The sequence below is a fragment of the Trachemys scripta genome, chromosome 3 (assembly GCF_013100865.1).
Source record: "Trachemys scripta elegans isolate TJP31775 chromosome 3, CAS_Tse_1.0, whole genome shotgun sequence".
NCBI classification, from domain to species: Eukaryota; Metazoa; Chordata; order Testudines; family Emydidae; genus Trachemys; species Trachemys scripta.
Genome location: NC_048300.1, coordinates 112,540,167 through 112,563,007, shown reverse-complemented (window position 1 = coordinate 112,563,007; position 22,841 = coordinate 112,540,167). Strand labels below are relative to the sequence as shown.

Here is a 22,841-nt window from a genome sequence, read left to right as displayed (position 1 = left end):
ATCCAACATGCAGCTACTGGGCCAATGAAAGCTTTTCAGATCAGTAAGTATTTAAATAGGGTTCTTTTCAGATAAGCACTCAAGGTTATAGCTACCTAATATCTTTTTTTCTGTAAAGCAGGTTTAAGTTTAAGTTTTCACCTCTGCTGTCCTACCAGCCATGTACCCTAATTAAGGGCTCTGACACTGACTTGCTATCTGACCTAGGACAAGTGACTCCACCTCTCTGTACCTTTTGTTCCCTCAAACATCTGCCTTGTCTTTTTAGACTGTAAGCTATTTGGAGCAGGAACGGTCTCTTGCTATGTGTTTGTACAGCACCTTGCACAATCATTTGTGGTCCCTAGGAACTGATGCAAAAAAATACACAACAGATACAACAGGCCAGCTCCTTAGCTGGTGTAATTTTAACATAGCTCCAGTGAAGGATCTGCATCAATTTACACAGGGCCAGATTAATTTGTTGCGAGTCTCCCATAGGGTGACCAGATAGCAAGTGTGAAAAATCGGGACAGAGGGTGGGAGGTAATAGGTGCCTATATAAGAAAAAGCTCCAAATATCAGGACTGTCCCTATAAAAATCGGGACAACTGGTCACCCTAGCCCCCAACCCTCTGCTCCACACCAAGACTCTGCCTCTGCTCAGCCTCTTCCCCATAAGGCCCCATCCACGCTTCACCCCAAAACCCCACTCCCTATCAGCCTATTCCCCCTGAGGCCCCACCTGCTGCTCACACGGGGGGAGGGGCGCGGAGAGGAGTGAACAGGGGGAGGGGGAAGAGAGGAGCGAGTGGCGGTGTGGGGAAGGGGCCGCGGTCCAGGCACTGGGGCCCCTTCTGAGGGAGGACCCGACGCCATGGCACCATTGTAAATCCAGTACTGAATTTACATGGTTTGAGACCTGGTGACTGGAAAATGAAACCGTCTTTCCCCCTGTTTCATTAATGTTCGTTTTATCCTATGGATTTTAAGATAAGAAAAGACAGAAACCCTGCATGCCAGACAGAAATGTAATCCCTTTTAACAAGAACAGTACAGAATTGGATGGGTTCAGTTTGCAGGGATATATATAAACTTTTCTTGACTTTGGGTGGACTATCACCTTTCGCTTCAGCTGAAAATGGTGTGTTTCATCTGGTGGCTTCTCTATCAAATAGGGTTGGCCAAAAGTTTTCCATCAAAACTGGGTTTTTTTGGATGGAAAGTTGCATCTTCAACTAAACAAACTTTTTACAAAAGATGTCCATTTTCTTTGGAAAATGTAGACTTTGTTTAAAAACTGAACATCCAATAATAATCATTATTATAATAATAAATTTGAAAATGCTGCATGGTGCCCCATGGGAGTTGGAGTTTGGGCACCTCATGCCCCAATTATCATCTATTGTCCATTTTCTGCCACCAGACTCTCTCTCCCCTTTGGCTGTTGAACAGAAAACTGTCTGATTCCATGGTTGGCCTAGGTTGGTGGGTGAGGGGAGGCATAAAGAAGACTTAGAGTCACCTTTGTCTTCTCCCCCCTCATCTGCACCAAGACCAAAAAGCTGGGGATTAAAACCAGTGTTAAAATGTTGAGAGAAATTGTACCCCAAGGTTGGGAATTTTACTACTGAATTCTGCAGAGGCAGTGAAGGGCCAATGTTGAGATCTTCTGAAAATTCCACACTAAATGTTTCTCCCACTATATGTTAGCATTTCATATAATTAAACAATTACTTCTTATTTAAGAAAAAAATACCACAAGCTTTGTCCTCTGTTCAAGGTAACCAGTCATAATTTGATAGCCTTTAAAGTAATCAGTATGCAGGAACTGTGTTTTTGATTTAATTAAAGCCTCTGATTTGATAAATGACCAATTGCCAACACAGACACCGTTTCACACTAAACTGGAGATAATGAAAATAGGATGGTTTACTAATTATTTGAATGAAGAAATGCTAATTAATGTTGGTGATTACTATTAACATTTACAGAGATAATTTGGGAGTACTTCAGACTTAGATTTTTATTTCTGTTTATGGCCTGCCTTTCACATAATGAGCCAAATTCTTTGCTGATTTATGCCCAATCCATTGATTATAATGGGATAGCATAGGGTACAAATTGGAAAGGAATTTGACTCAACATATCCGTATACATTTAGCATATAGCTGTGCTACACAAGCCCTTAAGACCATTGATCACTCAGTATCCATGGCTTTACAGTGCTATAATGTACATATAAATTAATTAGAAATATTTGCAATGAAGCCACAGTTAGTACTAGGATTGGGCAGCCCCTAATCAGAATAGATGCTCTTCCTTGAGTGAAAAGATCAGTTAAAGCCAAGAGATATTCATGTAAATGAGGATGCTCTATAAAGCTGATCCAGAAAGTCTTTTAACTAGAGCTACACAGGGATTACTGGATCCGGGTATAAACTGTAGATAAAAATATTTAGGTACACAGTTGGCTGTTTGCTGACATTAAATAAATTAATGGAGATATCCCACCTCCTAGAGCTGGAAGGGACATTGAAAGGTCATTGAGTCCAGCCCCCTGCCTTCACTAGCAGGACCAAGTACTCTTTTCACCCCAGATTCCTAAGTGGCCCCCTCAAGGATTGAACTCTCAACCATGGGTTTAGCAGACCAATACTCAAACCACTGAGCTATCCCTCCCTCTTTCCTGCCTATGTTCTTAATGTCCTGAACTGGAGAGAGTCCAGAGGAACTCTTCAATTACTGAAGAAGAAAGTTAAAACAAAACTACTCGCAGAAGAGAACAGAGTTATCAGCTACCCAAACTACAAGTCCCCCGGGACACCGTAGTAGCTCAGAAGGATGTGGTCTACTGTCAAACTGAGCAAAAATGAAACATTTTGATTCAGTTCCACACACCAAAATTAAAGGCTTGCATTCTGAATTGAAATTTGTCTGTTTTCTGCTAAAACTTCTAGGCTTTGGGTGATTTTTTTTAATTAAAAGTTGTAATTTTTTCACAGAAAGCAGATCCTTTCCTCTAAGAGTTCTGTTTTGTTGACACAATTTTTTGTTACAAAACAGTTTCAAAGGTAAATTTTCTACCAGCCCTAGTGCTGAGGGGTTGCTGCCACCTGCTGACTTCAGTGGGAGTTGAAGGTGGTCAAGACCTCTCAGGATTTGGCTTTATAATTTTCATTCATACATATTTGTATCACAGTAGCACCAAGAGGCCAGGGCCCCATTGTGCTAGGCACTGTACAAACACATAACAACTGCCTCAAAGACCTTTCTGATCATTTATATGCCAAGGTATGTACTTTAGTTATTTTCTCAGTATCCAAGCACTCATCTTTTTACAGGTTTTCCTTCTCTTCTGCTGACAGACACGTCCCTGCAAACAAATTGTATTATTGTAGTTCACAAGTTATACCACAAGCTTTTTCTCTTAGAAAGACATGAACAAAGTTGTATTAGTGGTGGTTTATTTATTTATTTTAAATGAAAACTTGTTTCAGAATCACTCCTAAGGTGGTAACTAGTTTTTCCATGTTCTCTGTCCTCGGTCTGTTTTAATTAAGTTCAAATATTACTTTATCTGAATATTTCTTTAAAGTATTGCCAAATTATTTCATTAGTGCAGCTTTCTGTAAAGAATATATATCTGTATTGCCTACATTAGAAAATAATGGACATTAGTCCATGTGATCTGAAATGACTCTCAGATTCCAAGAGATATCATAGAATAATGTCAATAGATTATTTTAGTTTGAAGGATTAACCGCCACATATTGTATGGGCCAAATCCTCCCTTTGACCTCAATGGGCTTTGGCTTTCAATTGACTTAAATGGGCTTTGAATCAGACCTTCTATGAACTACATCTATGTATTAATTCTATTAATTAATTAATTCACACAGTTCATAAGAATAAACACTGATCTTTATTAAAAGTATTATAGTCGTTAACACAATGTGCAATATGTAACATCTAATTTCACAGTGTAATTGACACTAATCCAATCCTTCTTTACATAACCAAAACTCCCATAGTTCTCAACAAGGGGAATTTCTGGAGTGCAAGGAAGACTCATTCTGTGTGTGTTGTCTAATTTCTCTTCTAACTCACTTAAACATCATGATCTTTCATTCTCTTCATTTTAATTGGGTATTTTATTCTGTTAGATGTAAAAAATACAGGCTATTGAAAAAGCTAGCCCTGGTTAATTCTCTATACAAACTATTTTCAAACAGTACAAATACATTATATAACATTTTCTTCTAATTCTGTGATGTTTTCATTATTCAAATTGATCCATAATTTATCAAAAATTGATCTGACCACACCTACCTAAAACAACACTCATCTAAATTATCCTACTAGGAGCATTTACTTTACTTATATAAAAAGTAATCACAAACTAGCTTATCTGACTATTGCAGCTTCACAATATTAGATCACCAGTAGCTTTGGCTCACTTGCTTTTTAAGCAGAATGAATAAAATCCACAATACATCACTTTTAGAAAAGAAAATAGCATTCTCTAGCATGACAAAGTTGCAAAAATAAATCCCAATCCAAGGCATCATGCATCTAAAGGCAGGTTTATATTCAATAGAAAATGTTTATGGCACATACTTGCAGTTACTTTTGATCTGGCTGAGAAGTAAAAGAGGGAAGAATAATATTTAGAATAGAGATGTATGGAGAAGGCTGGCATAATATTTTTCCAGCCCAGGCTTACTTGATTTATTAATTGTCACATATAATTAAGCATTGTTTTTAGTGAAGTTACTATTGTAACTAACATTATAACTAAAACAATAATGATAATCACTTTGAGCTAGATAAAATGTGCTATATAAGAATGAAATATAAATTATTAACAATAGCCACGTTACATCTACACAGCTTCTTTCACTCTGGAGTCCAGAGCAGAATCTCTCTTTTATAGGGGTGGTCATCACTTTATAGTGAAATTGAACTGTACTGCTTCATACTGCTGCAGGAACTACATTGCACAGAGGTACTTCATACGAATGATAATATCCAAAAGTCATTTAACAAAATGAAAATGGATAGTCCAATGTGATGGATTGAAGAAGCTAGTATATAAAATGCTAGTATAGGGAGATAACTATCCTTGAGGAAAATGGCAACTGCACCTGGTCCTGAGAATTTGAACCATGCAGGAGTTCAATGAAATCCAAATGAGTAGCAAAATGATACCAAAATTATTTTTTAGGTGAGAATATTCAAAACAAACACTTTTCAGACAATGGGTCAAACTCTGCTGACATAACTCTCTTGACAGAGTGGAGTCAAGGAAGCAGGAAATTGTCTTTATATAGCTGAAGAAACGGACATAAGAATTCTAGTGACATATAATGGCTATTTGCCACACTTCAAGGCCACAGTATGCTGCAAAAAGTTCAACAGTGTCATGCACTTGTACATTTTGGCATTTGTCATATTCAGTTCTATTGTGACTTTTATCTACACAGCAGTTTCAAATGTAGGGATAACTGAACATACAGTAAAGCCTACCTGATTTTGTTTGTGGAACTTCTTTTTCATGTCTGACAGCTTCATTCTCTATACAAAAGCAGCACCATGAAAAAGCTAAGTCAGTCATACCTTTTTTAAAAGTAAGTAAGAGCCACGTGCATGTTTTCTTCAAAAGTAAACATTGATCTTATATTGTGCATGCTGTTATTGTGGAAGAAAGCCAAATGACTAGCCTCTAGCAGTCTATTCATTATGAAGTCTGCAGCAAAGTAGCAATAAGTAATATTGCATCTAGGTGTCAAGTCTCCTCGTGATGCACATGTGTAAGTGCTATTAATGTTACCAGGAGTTATGCACGTACATCAAGGGATGAAAAACTTTGCAAGATGGAGATTCAAAGCATATGCCGCAAAACCAACAGCGGGGTAATATTTTAATAGTATAAATTCAGTACTTATGGATATAGTCTCAAATCAGTAGCACAGATCACAAACTGGTGAATCATTGAAGTATTTTGGGGACTAATACCCATCACTGGGGATCAGTGGGAACTCACCTTCCAAACAGTGGTTTCTATCAGCTCTGTAATTATTCCATTGAAAGTTCTGAATTCTCAAAAAAGGAAAGTGCTGTGCAAATTTACCACCCTTTTACCAAGCATTTATGTTTGCAAGTCAGATACTTAAGCTGAACTCCAAAAGTCCAGAATACATCCCAGTTAGGGTTGACAACCTTCCCGGTTTGGCAGGGAGTCTCCCAGAATCAGGCTCTACCTCCCAGAGCTACTGAAGCTAAACCAGAGGATTTTAGGCACTAAAAGTCAGGCGGGCTAAGGCAGGCTCCTTACCTGCCCTAGCCCCACACCGCTCCTGGAAGTGGCCAGAACATCTCTGTGGCCCCCTGGGGGAGCGAGAGGGTCTCCGCGTGCTGACCTCAGCCTGAGCAGTGCCTCTGCAGCTCCCATTGGCCAGGAACTGGGAGCTGCGGGGATGGGCTCTGCCCCCTGAGGGGCCGCAGGGATATGCTGGCCACTTCCAGGAGTGACGTGTGGAGAGGGCAGCGCATGGTGACCCCTAGCCCCCCCAGAGGCTACAGGGACATGCCAGCCACTTCCAGGAGTTGAGCAGGGCTAGGGCAGGCAGGGAGCCTGCCTTAGCCCCGCTGAATCACCAACTGGGAGCCGCCAGAGATAAGCACCACCTGACCGGAGCCCGCACCACCTGACCGGAGCCTGCACCCATCATCCTCACCCTACTCCAATCCCCTTCCCCAGCCCTGAGCCCCTCCCGCACCCAAACTCCCTCCCAGAGCTCACACCCCCTTCTACACCCCAACCCCCTGCCCCAGCCCGGAGCCCCCTCCTGCACCCACAGTCCCTCCAGGAGCCTGCACCCCATACCCCCACCTGCACTACAACCCTCTGCCCCAGCCCTGAGCCCCCTCCAGCACCCAAGCTCCCTCCCAGAGCTTGCACCCTGCACCCTCTCCTGCACCCCAACCCCCTGCTCCAGGCTCATCCCAGAGCCCCCTCCCACACTCTGAACCCCTCGGCTCCAGCCCAGAGCCTGCACTCCCTCCTGAACCCCAACCCCAGCCAAGTGAAAGTGAGTGAGGGTGGGGGAGAGCAAGCGATGGAGGGAAGGGGGATGAAGTGAGCGGGGCGGGGCCTCGGAGAAGGTGCAGTGTAGGGGGTGAGGCAAGGTGTTTGGGTTTATGTGATTAGACAGTTGGCAACCCTAATCCCACTGCATATGAATAGAATATATGTCACTATGGAAAAATAAAGGGAAAAAATATCTGCTTCAGCAGCAACGCATGTTTCAATTTTTTTGTTCACTTTCACAATAATTTCTAACAATTTGAAAGTTGCATGGCATTTTGAAGGCAAAAGAAGAGAAGACTGAAGAGAAACACTCATTTAAGAACAGAAGACTAGCATTGCATAATTTGTAGGAAAAAAACACACCTGCTTAAATGAAAACTGCAGCAACCCTAAACTCTCATAGCAAAATAGTAGCAATTTTTAGAGCAGAAGGATCAGGTGAGTGCTATGTTCAGGGGTGACTCCAGGCACCAGTGCAGCAAGCGCATGCCTGGGGTGGCAAGCTGCGGGGGGCGGCCTGCCGGTCTCTGTGAGGGGGCAGTCAGTCAACCTTCAGCGGCATGCCTGCGGGAGGTCTGCCAGTCCCGCGGTTTCGGCAGCAATTCGGCGGCGGGTACGCCGAAGCAGTGGGACTGGCAAATCACCCGCAGAAATGCTGCTGAATCCACGTAACTGCGGACCGCCGCTGAAGGCCGCCTGACTGCCGTGCTTGGGGCGGCAAAAAACATAGAGCCGCCCCTGGCTATGTTGGCCATTGTTTCCTTCTCTGATGCCCCTGACATTGTCAGAAAACAGATAGTAGCAAGATATACTTAAAGGTGAACTGTAAAGCTAAAAAAAATTAATTAATCCCAGAAATCACTGCTAAATGCCTCTATCGCATCCCCGTTAAGATTATCAGGAGTTCCATGATTAACTATGATTCCACAGAATGAGGCACTCTGGGAAATGTCTAGAAAACCAGGAAGTGCCAGGGATTTCACACAGGAGATGATGAACATAAAACAATGAGTTAAAACTTAATTTTGTGCTGAGTGACCCCTCCTTCCACATACACAGGCCTGTTGGGTTGGGAGTACTTTTGTGCTCAATTCAAATTTTCACTTCACCTTTGCAGTCCACCTGTACGTCTTGAAGAAAAGAAGGGCATAGAAAGTCAACAAACTTACCATACTTTAAGCCCATTTATTCAGACACTGGCTAAGTGTTCTGACATTTTTTTTAAATTCATCTTACTGTTACTGGGACACATTCCATACTTAGTTACACCCTCCCAATCCCATTTGAGGGTGAGCTGAATTTTGCATAATGTGTTTTTTCCCATTGTTGTTTACTTGAACAGCAGTGGTCATTCAGCCCCAAGTGATGGTTAACAACGACTCTTTAAAAGTCTGCTACTCCTTTATTCGTTTCTTTATTGAAAAATGTGATATGGGAGGGAACATGATGAATACTGTGCTAATGCAGTTGGCTATGGAAAACTGAATGGGCTGCTAATTAGGAATGATAAACAAGTACGTTAAATCAAAGCAATAGCCGAGATTAGGATTGCTGGGATAGAGAGAATGTAGCTTTAAGCAAAAAACTAATAAATTACCAATAAAAAGTTTTTATTTGTTAAAAGTAAAATAGCCACACATCCAACTATATTAAAGGATTTATCCTTATCAAGGTATATACCACATACTTGCTGGCTTTGACTTGACTACAGAGGATAAAAGAAGGTAAAAATGTCATATTTAGGGATAAAGAACAAAGAAATACATTGTAAACATTTTGCCTATTTACTTTGTTCCCTCCCTTTTGTATATTCCCTCCTCACTCATTCTTAGCTGAACCTTCTCATTCCCTTCACTTGTAAAGATGTATAAGTAATGTTACTATGGGCCAGATTTACAAAGGTATTTAAAAAAAAGTTTGAATTTAGTTGTAGAAAAGGCTGAGGATACACGGATGCTACTGTTTTCCTTCCCTAAGTTAGTTTTCTCAACCTTGATAGCTAACTCATTTAACAGTACTTGTAGATATGATTTGAGGGTCCCAATATTCCATATAAAAATACCGCAATATAGTATTTTGTATTTTCCCCAAAGCTATTAATACACTGATATAAAAGTTAAACTGTTTTGGACTTTACTGTGGAAATCTGCAGTAGTATATTTGTATAATGAATATCAAAACAATATTTTTATTAGATAGGCAGGCCTGATGTTATGTATCATCACTCTGTGTTAAAATACCATTGTTGTGCAAATTCCTAGACAGTGCAACATAAAGACAATATAATTAACAATTACTCTTTAAATAAAGCAACTCTTTTCAAATATGCACTATATCAATGGGTATCTAATTTGCAAGATAGGTCATGCACCAAATAAGAAGCATATTCAAAATAACACACAGGAATTATGCAATAAAAATATCCACAAAACACTTTTTTTAGATAATTTATTATTACTACTGTTATTTGACTAGAAGCCCCAATCATGGACCAGTACTCTAAAGAGCTTACAATCTAAATTACTATTATACTTGATCAACTCTGAGGTACATAGCATCTTCCTAAAGAAGTATGCTCATGGAGACTGTCTGGATCTAAATGCCATCAGTTACATATTTCAAAATTATTCTGAGTAATAACTACAATGTGAATTTAGTACATAAGTGTGAATTCTGAACAGTATTGAAAAAAGCATAAATCTAGAAAGGATGACACCTCCCTTACCTGATTTTTCAGTGGGAGCTGTCTTTTCTTGTTTGATTTTTTCCTCTGTATTAAGAAAAGGGTATAAAAGATAGAAATTCATGTGATGTTAACACAGGTGCATAACTAGCAATATATTTATAAATCCAGTATATTTTACACAAATCACCATGACAAAATAAACACATTCTTTTAGCATCACGTTTATTGTAGCACTGTAAAATATGTATTCTGACTGCCTGGTGAGATATTTCATGGCAGGACAAATGATTAGGCCCCAAGCTTTAGCAATGGGAAAATCAATAACACTCTTGATAGTGTCTTCCAATTAGCCACTCAAAATGAAATTGTTTTTCCACCTACCTCGTGATAACATTTTTGGGAACCCCACTCCCAAATCTCTGCTGAGCATTTGCTTCCAAAGAATTAAATTCTCAGGTGCTCTGGGCATGTTCATCCCTAGCATTGGCTTGCCAAATCCTCTTTGTTTCATCAGTTTCTTTTTGGATAGCCCTTAGAGGCAGGGCCGGCTCCAGCATTTCTTCGACCCCAAGCCACACACACACACAAAAAAAAAAAAAGCCGCAGCACTCCTAGAGGGAGTGAGGGACCTTCTCCCCCAAATTGCCGCACATGCCGCCCCAAGCACCTGCTTGTTAAGCTGGTGCCTGGAGCTGGCCCTGCTTAGAGGCCACAAAGAAGTGAGCAAGATTTGCCCCTAAATATATACAATAAAATAACTGGTTTATTTCAAAAGGAATTAACACTGATGAAATAAAATCTAGCTAAGAAAAATCTTTATTGTATATTGAAAACAAAGAAGATACAGAACTGAATGGTGAAACCTTTCAGCTGTCACAAAGTAGTTGGTAATTTCTGTTCATTTACATGCAATTTAGTTTTTATTACTGAACTATATTTTTTTCTTTGCAATGTGATTGTCAGGTGAATAGGAGCGCTGGGCACTGAAACTGACTCGGCTCCATCTCACAGCTACCTCTGAAACTGACAAGACAATTTGGGCACAGCCAGGAATTTGAAGCAGCAGCTATTTTAGATAAAGCAGCTCTTTTCCACATCTCAGCTAAATTTTAACTCCAATGCATTTCCATTCATCTAGGGTTTGTATAGTAACAGTTTCATATACAGATACGGTAGGGAAAGGTCTAGATGACTTTAAAGTGGGCACTATACCATCCAAATGGATTAGTGATGACTGAACCTCAGAAGGTTTGGAGTTTCCATTACTTTGGTTAAGCACCAAAGTCTCTGTTTATGTGAGCCTTAAACTGACTGGTTTTTGCTTTCCATAGTTATGATGGAAGTCTCACAAGAACATTTTCTCCATGAATCTTTCACTATATTTTGCCTTCAAAATGCCAAGAATAGAGGGAGGACAGCTTTTTTAATAAATTTGCATGTTGGGATTTTCTGAGGTTAGCGCAGCATTCGATTATAGTAAGACTATGGCTGTGACAATGCTGTGTATTCAGGTGCTTTTGCAATATGTGCAGTGAAGTCAGTTTAAGCCAAAGGGCACAAATATGTAAATTTCCAGTTTTCTCTCCTAATACAGGAGAGCAGAACACCATGTCTGAACCCTGTTTGGCATATTGACATCAAATACTCATGCTGAATTAAGCGTTCATTAGACAGGCACGTGAAATAAAACCTTAGTGTAAACTATTCTTGTAAAAACAACAATTGAGTACCCACAAATCAAACCATTATTATTTGTATTACTGTAGTGCCTAAGAAACTCAGTCATGGACAAGGACCCCATTGTGCTAGGCACTGTACAAACAGAACAAAACAACAGTCCTTGCCCCAAATAGTTTACACTCTAAGTATAAGTCAAGAGACAACCGATATGGATAAACAAGCAAACAATGAGACAACAGACAAATCTTTGTGTAGGTTTGAACACGATTTGTTAAGAGTGAGGACCCCTCTCCTATATTCAATCAACTACTAGATGTCCTTAACCTAGTCTTCCTCAGCTTATGGATCTGCTCATACTCCTGGTGGCAGATCTCCCTGTTATGGATGCAGCCGTCCTTCTCACATCCAGTCAGATCTTCAAAAGGTGGCTGGATAACCCTTTTACCTGCCTCTCTAAGCACTGAGTGAAACCAGGTAGGAAGACAGAGGGACTGGGTTAGGGAAGTCTTTGAATATCTGGTCCTTACCTAAACCCAATACATCCCCCAAACTTTTAAGTAGAGATAGTTGGAAAAACTTTGACGGAACCACTTTCTGTCAGGGTATGCAATACCATTGAAATCAAAACACTTCATGAAGTCCTGCTGAGTTAGTAAAAATTCCATTTTGGGGAAATAGTTCTGAGTTTCAAAGTGTCCCGTTTTAACATTTTTTGGAAGGAAACATTTTGATTTTTCATTTTGAAATTACTTTTTCCCCACTTTTTCAACATTTTGTATTGTATTGATATACAGTATAACAACACCTTAAAAAAGATTGTCAAAACAAAACATTTTGATTGATAAATAAAAGAACCTTTCACAGAATGATTTTCAAATTTTCACATTTCATTCTGCTTAGGAATGAAGTCAAATTTCAAAATGTTGAAATTCAACATGAAACAGAATTTCCTTCCTTCAAACATTACTTGTTTTGATGTTCTTGTTCTGATATAGTTTTAAATGTGAAAACAAAGTCACAAATTGATTCTTGTATGTTTCCCCTGATTCCAACAGAGTTTCACCAGGGATGAATTTGGTTCTCTTGCTTTGGCTGGTCACAAATATATCTGAATTTATTTTTTTCCCTTTTTGGGTCAATATGTTTTCGTACATCTGTTGATTTCTCAGTCTTGTAATACCTCTGAATTTGGTGGCATGAATGATAGGAATTACATTATGAAGCTGCTGTGAATCAAAGTGAAAAAAGAGGCAGCTCCCCTTGAGGTTTTTTTTTATCATTCAGTCTGCAAGAGCACTCACTGGCACCAGGCCCGCTGATGGGGGGGGAGACGGCAAAGGGGGCAATTGCCCAGGGGCCCAAGTGATTTAAAAGGGCCCAGAGGCCCCTGGCTGCTGCCACCGGGAGCCCTGGCCCCTTTAAAATTGCCCAGGCAGGCCATAGGGATCCTAGGTGCGTGTGTGGGGTGATGACCGCTCCGGGGCTTGCGCTTTCGGGGGCCCCACTGCCCGGCATGATTGGCCAGTGCGGTCAGTCCCGAAAGTGATGGATTCATCACTTCCGCACCAGGCCCCGGGGCCCAGAATTGCTGTCAGTGGGTCTCACTGGCACACAGCAGGAAGAACAACAACTGATGCTTTCAAATAAGTACTTCCAGTCACCAACAAACTGCCACTCTTCTCCAAAGCAACCATGAGTCACCCGAGAAAAAATCTCTTATACAAAAACAAATTCAACAATCCAATGTTCTTATTAAGGGTTTAAATTCCAGGGTCTCTAGTCTAGTTTGTAGTTGTGCAAGCTTCTGACCACCCCAACGTAACAGCTTTGCAACTAGATGGTTGTATTGGCTGCGTGATATTCAAGAACCATCGCATTCAGAAATTGAACTATATACTGATATCTGGAGGAGATGTGGCTAACCATTCAGTCAGTGCTGATTTCACTGTGCTCATAGGGCAAGTATTCGTGCTGACTGGATGTGTTACATGCAACTAAGCAGTGAAGAAAAAGCCTCCAACCCTCCATCAGTGTGCGGTGAACTGGAACTGGATGGTTTTCATTGCCAAGGGCAGAAGACTGCCTCAGCAGAGGCCACTTATGCTAACATGCTAATTCAACTATCCCATGAGCTGCTGCTGTAGGACAGACTCAGCTCAGGATCTATGCTGGAGTCCAATCATATAGACCCTGATGGAGGCCCTTACAGGTGAAAATTCTGTCAAAGGGGAAGGTTGCAACAGCGAAATGTGGCAGCAACCACCTCACTTCCAGGAGGCCTGCAGGGGTCAGCACTACTTACCAAGTGAGTGGCTGGTTAAGTCAAGAGGGAATCTTAAAGCTGCCCATCCATGAGAGGATGGTGGTACCATTGCATGTCCTCTCTTGGGATAAATCCTCCCATAGGATTCAGGACCAGACTGGTGAAGGAAAAGGTCTTTTACACCTCCTTAAACCAGCTTCACTAAATGTGTCCCATTGTGTCCAGTATCAGTAAACAAATAATGGACAATGAGGCAAAAAACAGATTCTGGATGTTCAAAGACTGGGATGAAGAGCATTGCCTGCCTGCCCCTCCCCCCAAGAAGGCAGCAATAGAAGACCTCTTAATATCACCAGTTGCTCTATGCAGTGGAACATTGAAGGGAGATCCTACACATATCTATGACATTCTACGTCTACTAGCATGCTCCACTGTTATACAAGGGAGATGGGGAAACTAACATACAAAGAATGAGGATTCCCAATGAAACTGTCACAATCACAACAAAAATGTTTGTTCAGACAAATAGATGAGAAAGAAATACCTGTCTGCCCGATACTGAAGGAATGCATGTTTGTAAGAAGCATATTAGTGAGCTGATTCAAGAAGAGTTTATTTTTATGCAAAGCTAGTCCCCATGATAACAGCAGCGCTGTCAAACAAGATCAATGAAACTCAAATATCTGCTGTTTCAGTGCCTAGTACATATAATAAGGCTATTCAGCAGCAGCTTAAACTGAGCACCAAATAGCTGAGTTTTCTATCAGTCATTTTACCGTGGGTTTCTCCTATTGGGCCAGATTGCGAATCCCCTTGCTGTCTCAGTGGGAATATTCAGGCAAGTAACTGCAGTCAGAGGGAAGGGATTCACAATCTGGCCCATGGTGGTCCTCACAATGGGTGAAATTCACCCCTGTGCACAGGATCAACACAAGGCCTACTAATCGCTGAACCCCCTGTCCGTGAGTGATTCATAGACTGTATGCTGGTGTTATCTCCCATCCTCTTTTGGACTTTGACCATTTTAGATAACAAATGATTGTGTTAGGGAAAAGCTTAAATGGGGAATTCCAAATGTTTACCTTGGCTCATTGAGGGCCAGGTTATAAACACCTTAATCCCACTGGTGAGGAGATTCCCATAAATTATTCCACTGAAGCCAATGGGACTACTTGTATGAACGGCAGCTCACCATCAGGACAAAGATATTCACAATCTGGCCCCATGGGATATACATTTTCCGCTCCCCTGAAGCAAAACAAACCCCTTTCCTGAACCAACAGAAAACCCCCCAATTCTGTATAGCTCATAAAACCTATTAGAACAGGCCCCTTATATGAATCTTGAAACTGAACACAAAAGACTACCTGGTTTGGCATGGGAAACAGCTTTTTCTTGTTTAATAGACTCATGCTCTGCAAATAAGAAGAACCATAGGATAGAGATTACATGTTAGCCTAGATTACAGTATTTCAATTTAAAACTGAAATGCTCCCTCCATGAACAAACATACCAGTCCAAAAATCAGATGAAAATGTGTAACTGATGGTGCCATAATTGCCATGCTAGATTCTGACTGCAGTTAACGAATATAAATCTAGAAGAACTCCTTAGGCTTCCATCCCACTCATTTCCTACACTTATAACCCTGCTCTGACAAGGAACATGTGAAGATGCCTTCCTCATTCAAATGTAACTTTCTCCATCGATATTATACTTACTGTGCTCATGAGGTTTCACTACTGTAGCTAGAAAAAAAAGAGAAAGAAAAGTATATTTTTAATATGTCTGTCACTACAGTGTATGTTTTAGTGAGTTTGTTCTATTTGGGGCAATAACACAAAGCTTTGATAATCTATAAAGCAGCCAGCATACGGTGTACAAATACGATGAACATTTGCAAAAACAGAACAGGAGAGCACTGTCATAACCAAATAGCTCCTGACAACTCATTTTAGGCCAAATATGAAGTGATGTGTAAGGGAGTCTAAATTAGGCTCCTGTAAAATTCCCCTAGAACTAATTACACCCACTCTAGCAGCCCATGAACAATTCTAAATTGGTGGCATTTTAGAATGGGGCAATTTTTTTCACACAAATCTTTCTTTGTGTGTGTGTGTGGGGGGGAGGAAATGCAGATTTGGCAAAACCAAAACATTTCATGAATTCATGTCAATTTTGCCTGAATGAAACCAAAACCAAACTTCTGAAAAAATCAAAATGTTTTGACTCAGGATTTTCAAAATGGATAATTTCAGGGTTTTTTAAATTTTGAAATGACTTTTCATTTTGAAATGTCCTTTCATTTGGTTTTTTTTAAAAAATAAAACATTTTAAAATGGTCAAAATCTAAACAAAAAAATTTCAACTCTTTGATTTGCCAAAAATTTCAAAATTATTTGCTTCAACTCTTCTTTTTTTTTTTTGAATTGCCAATGAATCCAAAAATCCATCATTCACCCAGCTCTATGCCAATTACACTGCTGGCTAGCTATGTGGGGTGTGTGTGTGTGTGCATGGGAGGGGGAGTAAATTTCTTTCCACAAAGGGGTGTAGCAGTGGCTACATTCTGCCTCCTTGTGTTCACTCTGAATCACTGAGACTCTGCACTCCCCCTCACTAAATTGCAAAAATGTTTCCCTAAGTGCTGTACTGCTCCAGTTCATTAGAGAAGAACAAGGTCATAGGATCATCAGATGTCTGCATATGGTTCAAGAGAGCTCTAGGAAAGGTTGCTGGTGAATACATTGGTCCACACACCATATCCTAATGGGGGCATAGTCGACCATGTAAGGTCCCCGCTGGTTAGGCTATATGCTGCAGTGCACAGCAACAAGTAGGCAGGGGGAAAACAGTGTTTCTTTTAAGTAGCTCTGCAGCTTGCTTTGCTGGTCAAGTCCTAACCAGGAGTCTAATGTAACATGTGACCAGCTCCTTAGCTGCCGTGAATGGCACTACTTCAATTTAAACTAACTGAGGACGTGGCCCCTTATCATGATTGGTAGGATACCAGGCAGGACTCAGCGTAGTTTTTCCACATGGGGGGAGAAATACATGTTTTCAGTGTGAAAAATTCTCTGCAGTTCTTTTGCACCTTCAGAGTGAAATACTAAAAGAAATCCAAGATGGCTGGGCTTATTTCACAGTGAAGCCGAAATGTGTCTTCCTTCACAGAGCAGCTATGCTACTAGGGTGACCAGATGTCCTGATTTTATAGGGACAGTCCCGATATTCAGGGCTTTTTCTCATATGGGTGCCTATTACTCCCCATCCTCTGTCCTGATTTTTCACACTTGCTATCTGGTCACCCTATATGCTACAATCACCCATTCCCCACTTGTGCCTGCTTTTGTTACCCCAGATTAAAAGAGACAGCAACAGGAGCCAATACTCAGATCACAACAGAAATAACGGAGCATTTTGTGCTAAGAGGAAATGTAGGATAAGAACTCTAAGTGGTGGCAAGCATGGAATCAGCAATGTGAAGGAACTTAACATGGTGATAGAAGCTATCAGTACTCCTAGGGCCCCATTTGTCATGGCTGTGGAATTCACATACCAAAACATTGGACCCCTGCAGTGTTAAGCTACAGTCTTTTTACAACAATCTTTGAAGATGCTTGCTTCACATCTCTTATTCTATTATGTACATTAGCAACATACTTGGTAGTTTGGCCTCGACTTTTTTGCCTAAAAATACAAAAAGAATCAGTTTTCAGTTCAAAATACACTTTAGATAAATTCTACTGTATTACAAGATTATAGATGACACATTTGAACTCTGAAGGTGGAACTCAGACTGTATGATGCAAAAAACCTCAAACTAACAGAAAATAAATTCCTTCTCAGCTATGAATTTTAACTGAGCAAATTAAATTCAGAGCAAGTGTCAGTTTAGAATATTAATTTATGGAGCTGAAATAATGGCTGGTGCAACCATAACATGATAGCATTTATAACACTAAGTACTATAATTAACAAATAATAAAAAAATGTTACAGCTAGGCAAATGAAATACAAATATTGATTTAAAAACTCTTGAAATTCATTAAATAATTTGATGGACATTATTTGACCATGTCTATAATCTCAATAATAATGGTTTATTATAGCACAGTCTATCCAAGATTCTCAAATTATTTTCAGACATTAAGAATTCAGCCTTAACATTCCTGTGAAGAAAATATTATTTCCATTTTACATGATGGAGGATGGATCTAGACTGTTCTCAGTGGTGGCAGATGACAGAACAAGGAGCAATGGTCTCAAGTTGCAGCGAGGAGGTCTAGGTTGGATACTAGGAAAAACTAATTCACTAGCAGGGTGGTGAAGCACTAGAATGGGTTATCTAGGGAAGTGGTAGAATCTCCATCCTTAGAGGTTTTTAAGGCCCGGACTGACAAAGCTCTGGCTGGAATGATTTAGTTGGGGTTGGTCCTGCTTTGAGCAGGGAGTGGACTAGACGACCTCCTGAGGTCTCTTCCAACCCTGATATTCTATGATTCTATGTGGAAAAACTGAGACACAGAGAGGTTAAGTGACTTGCCTTAATTCAAATAGGATTTGCATGTCAGGATCAGGAATAGAACTTGTGTCTCCTGAGTGAGGTAGGTAACTGTGTCCTTATCCACATTTTACAGATGGATTTGTTTAAATTGCAAGTGAAGAATAAATTAAGGTTTTTTGTTGTGAAGTCACTTTCCCTAAAAAGGCAATGCCACTTGCCCAAAGCCAGTGTCAGAATGGAAGTTGAATTTTTAAATTTCTGATTCCCGGACTTATGCTTTAACCTTTGGTTCATGCCTTTCTCTAATCAAATACACCAAATAATAATTAGATTGGTCAGGAATTTTCCATCTAAATGCTATTTGACAGAAAATGCAGTTTCTGCGAAGTTGAAATTGTACACAAGAAAATTCTGATTTTGCTGAAGTGTTTCAATTTTCTGTTGGGAAAAATCAAAACAAAATATTTAGTTTTGGGTCAAATTTACCTGACTCAAAACAGTTTGGTTTGTCAAACCTAATCAAAATGACATGGGCCAGTTGGACATTAGCCTATGTCTGCCAAAGCTGCCATGGTGTCTTAAGGAAGTTGTAATTCAGATACCTCACACCGACATTCTCCTCTATAGGCCATCCTTTCTGGCCAGATGACACCTACCATGATGCACTGTAGTTTTCTGTCTGGCTGAACTGCCATTGTGCATCATAGGAGTCTGATGGCCAAGGTGCATCATGGGAGATGTAGTCCAACTGGGCAACCTGGCCTATAGTGAGGCCTGGGGGCAATGAAGCAACTGTATTACACTCCTGATGCACTTCAGCAGCTCAGGTGGTCACTGATTAATGTCAAACCAAACTGAAATGAAGCATTTTGACATCTCTGAATCGAAAATGTTCAAAACTTTCAATTCCATAAAAACATTTATATTTTGACTTTTCCTCCTGATTTTGGCAGATTATACCTCTCTAGTGATCCCTTAGAGAAAGGCTGGGCACTGCTTCTGTCCCAGAGTCTAGGCCACAACCCTCCAACTGTGCTGTTCAGGCCATCTGCCCTTTGCAGGGTGAAGTTAAATCAGTCTAAACAAAAAGTCAGTATGCTTCTGCAGGCCATAAAATTAATCTTAGTAACCAGACTTGGTAGTTTCACCCGTTACCATTTTTACATTCAGTTCAAATTATGTTTGAATCTTGCCTGCTCTTCTGAGTGCCAGAAGGGTATTAATTATATATGGAATATTCCGGTAAATTAGCTTCAGATAAGGATTGAGAAGAAAAATCCTTCAGTTTATTGAACCATAAATTGGTAAGGCTAAAAGCAGAACATGTTTACTGATTACTGTCATCTAGATGGAAAACTTGACATGTTGTTTACTATTCAGATAGCGAACATATTTTTGTGTGAGTGTGTGTTTGTGTGTGAGCGAGTGAGAATGTGAACATGCATTATAAGAAAAGAATTCATTATTAAGTGAAATTGATGTAATTCTAGAACCATTTATTGTACTAAGTAATAACAAAATAATACTGATGTTTTATAGCTAGAGAAATTTATTCTTTGATTGCACAGTTAAATGTATATTATAAACAAAAACGTTATCCAACAAAGACTCCTGCTGACTTTACTGGGATTTGGATTGGACCCTAAATTCACACTACCATGACATTTATCTGTAACTACATTACAAGTAAAGGACCAAAAGAGAAACTGAGATCAACAAAAGTCTCTTTGGATGTCACTAAGGCAGAACTTGTTCCCTAGAATTTGCACCTCATGCCTCGACACACAAAAGGACCAAATTATGACACTCTTACACATGTTATGTGGCACTTACTCCACAAGAAGTCCTGTTGACTTCAGTGGGGCTATTTAGAGAGTAAGGTACTATTCAGCGTGAGTAAGAATGTCAGAAGTTGTCCTCAAGTGTTTAAATAGATTCGCTCTTTAAAATGTGACCGAAACTTTAAAACAAAAAATGAAGACATACCTTCAGCAGCAGGATGAAGGACTACTTTAGCATCTTTCACCTTTTTGGCTTCTAAAATCACTGTAAACGAATAAATAATATCAAATGAAGATGTAATACAAAGAAAAATCCCTCTCCAAATAAAATATGATGTTTGATACTATGCAGAATCCCAAAATAAAGTGAGAAAAGTAAAAAGACGTGGAGTTTTTAATGCCTTTCTCTCTGATGCCCCTATTAGGAAAACATTTAAGCATTTGCTTAAATCCATCCCTCTCCACAAAAGCACATGCCTAGAGTTCATCATGTATTCAAGTCTCAGTGCCTTGAAACGAATTTAAGCACCTACTTAAGGGCTTTCTTGAATTGGGGTCTAAAAGCTTCTCTCCCATACGAATGCGCTTTGCTCCTTTTAAAATTTCCAAGGAACATACTTCAGGGAACAGTATGAGTTAACATGTGTCACATGATTCTGTGTAATCTTCAATGCAGTTTTAATTTAAGGTTCAATGAAACAGCTTTATCCTTGTTGGTACAAGGTGCTTCAGATCGTGAAATACATGTGTTATCAACAAACCGGCAGAAAAATGAGATTAATTATATTTGGACAGTTTCAATATATCTCAGACTAAATAGATTTGAAAAAAAGCTTTAGAATGGAATTCATCAGGATTTATCACCCTATCCTAGAGCAGTTTACCCACTCTTGTAAAGTTATTGCCTCCTGATTCCAGGGGGGCAGCACAATGTGCCATTTTGCCCGTTTTCAACGTTAGCAGACCTGATCCATCACAATAAATTGTTCTCTTCTGAGCCCTGGCAGGCCTTAGAAAAGTAGATGCCGGTTAATCAGCAGGGAGACTGATTCTGCAGAAAGGCTTGCCTGCTGTGCAAGCAGCTAAATTATAATCCTCCAAAGTAGATCAAAAGCAGCAAGTTGATTTGAAAGAGACGAGGTTGTGCCCTCCTTGCCCTGCTCTTCACTATACTAGTTAAGATTGCTCCAATAGCCCTTGGGCAATAGTAACTCAACTGAAGGGACCCAAGTAAGAGGGAAAGGGAGTGGTGGTTGGTAGGGTAGACAAAATAAAACCTGTGGACTGAATTAAAAAAAAACAAGATTAGCCAATAAAACAGCTCTCCTGAACACAGAATGGCCTTTCAACCTTCCTTACAACTCTTATCTATTTTAGGTACTCATATGGTTCCCATTAATACAGTATCTCAACACTTCACAGTTTTCAAGGTAACAATCTTCACAGCATCCCTGTGAGTGAAGGAATTATTTATCTTGTATTAAAATGGGGAATGCAGGCACATGCCTAAAGTCACTCAGTCTGTGGTGAAGCAGGAAATTGAACCTAGATCTCCCAAGTCCCAGGCTAGCCTTGTAACCACTAGGCCATTCCTCCTCTTACTTCCTGTTTATTCTGGTAGGCCTGTGTGAAGCTAGAAAGCTCCATGGAGCAGAATTTCACCACTGTTCTTCTGATGAACCATGATGACATGGTGCAGTGATAAAGGCAAATCTCCTTAAAGAAGATCTGCTTTACCATTAAAATTAATAATTGGCCAATGCTATTAGGTTCTACAGGGCATTAAATTACAATAAATCCATCCTTATACTGTAGCTCTCCATCAAAAAACAGAGTGCTTAAATGAAAGCCATAGTTTTTTTCTATCCTACAACTAGAGTAGAGGAGCAGCAAACCCAATTCTGATATATCTGACTTCATATAATTTCTATTTCTGTGCCATCTTCATTTGGATTGCTTTACATATACACTCCAAGTAGCCTAAGCATTTGAGATTAAAGAATGAATTGACCTTCCTTTTTTAGTGGGGGTTAGGCTGTATTCTCAAATTTCAGCTCAGGAGGACTTTGTAGTGTTGAGTCTGAACTTTTGATGAGCTTAAATTTAACCCAGACTTGATGTCTCTGTCTGAACTTTTAACCAAAGCTCTGACCTGCGAACTACTCATGACACCCCCCCCTCCCCTTAAGTAGCCATCTCCCCTTATCTCTTTTTGAATTTACATTTTAACCTGTTTTATCCTGTAAAATCTTGTTTGATTATGCATGACCATTATGATCTGTTGATCACTTTGTTTACTTCTGTGTATAAATATTGATGCTCACCCCTAATAAACTTGCCACACTTAATCTGAAGCCTTTCAAGCTAAGGATAGTGTGAGCCCGTTGATCAACGAATTGGTGTCTGGTCTCTGACAGATTGTGAGCCCATACCAACTCCGCACGAACTCGGGTGCTGGAGAGGTGAGTGAGGACTTGCTTTTTTACCTAACAGTAGCACAGGAATAGGTAGGAAAACAGAAACTTTCTGCTACTTCTTGGTATGAGTGTAACAATAGGGGAGAGAAGAGGTATAGGCTACTTAGGGATATTTTATGATAGGACCCACTTCATTCTGAATCTGAGCTGCATGCCTATGGGGAATGGCAATAATGGCCCAAATCTTCCCTTGTTTCCTATACTCAAGTTTGTCAGATGAACCATAGAAGTGCACTGGGAAATGCAGATCTTGTTGAAACAGAATAATCTCATATGAAGGCATTAAAAGTTAATGGCTTTAAAGTATTGTAAATCTCAAACTCCCAGGAGGACAAATCTTCCATAGAAGGAACTGGAGAGAATGAAATTACAGCT

General features: G+C 40.0%; 1 protein-coding gene across 1 annotated transcript in view; it reads right to left on the bottom strand.

Moving 5' to 3' along the window:
• TRDN (triadin) overlaps positions 1–22,841 on the bottom strand; it is a gene marked incomplete in the record, with an annotated part of 278,678 nt that overhangs the window by 27,066 nt on the left and 228,771 nt on the right. Inside the window, 8 exon segments of the mRNA XM_034765753.1 lie at positions 4,600–4,620; positions 5,509–5,556; positions 8,182–8,202; positions 9,798–9,842; positions 15,069–15,116; positions 15,423–15,449; positions 17,365–17,391; positions 20,195–20,254. Of these exon segments, the coding sequence (XP_034621644.1) occupies positions 4,600–4,620; positions 5,509–5,556; positions 8,182–8,202; positions 9,798–9,842; positions 15,069–15,116; positions 15,423–15,449; positions 17,365–17,391; positions 20,195–20,254 (297 nt within the window).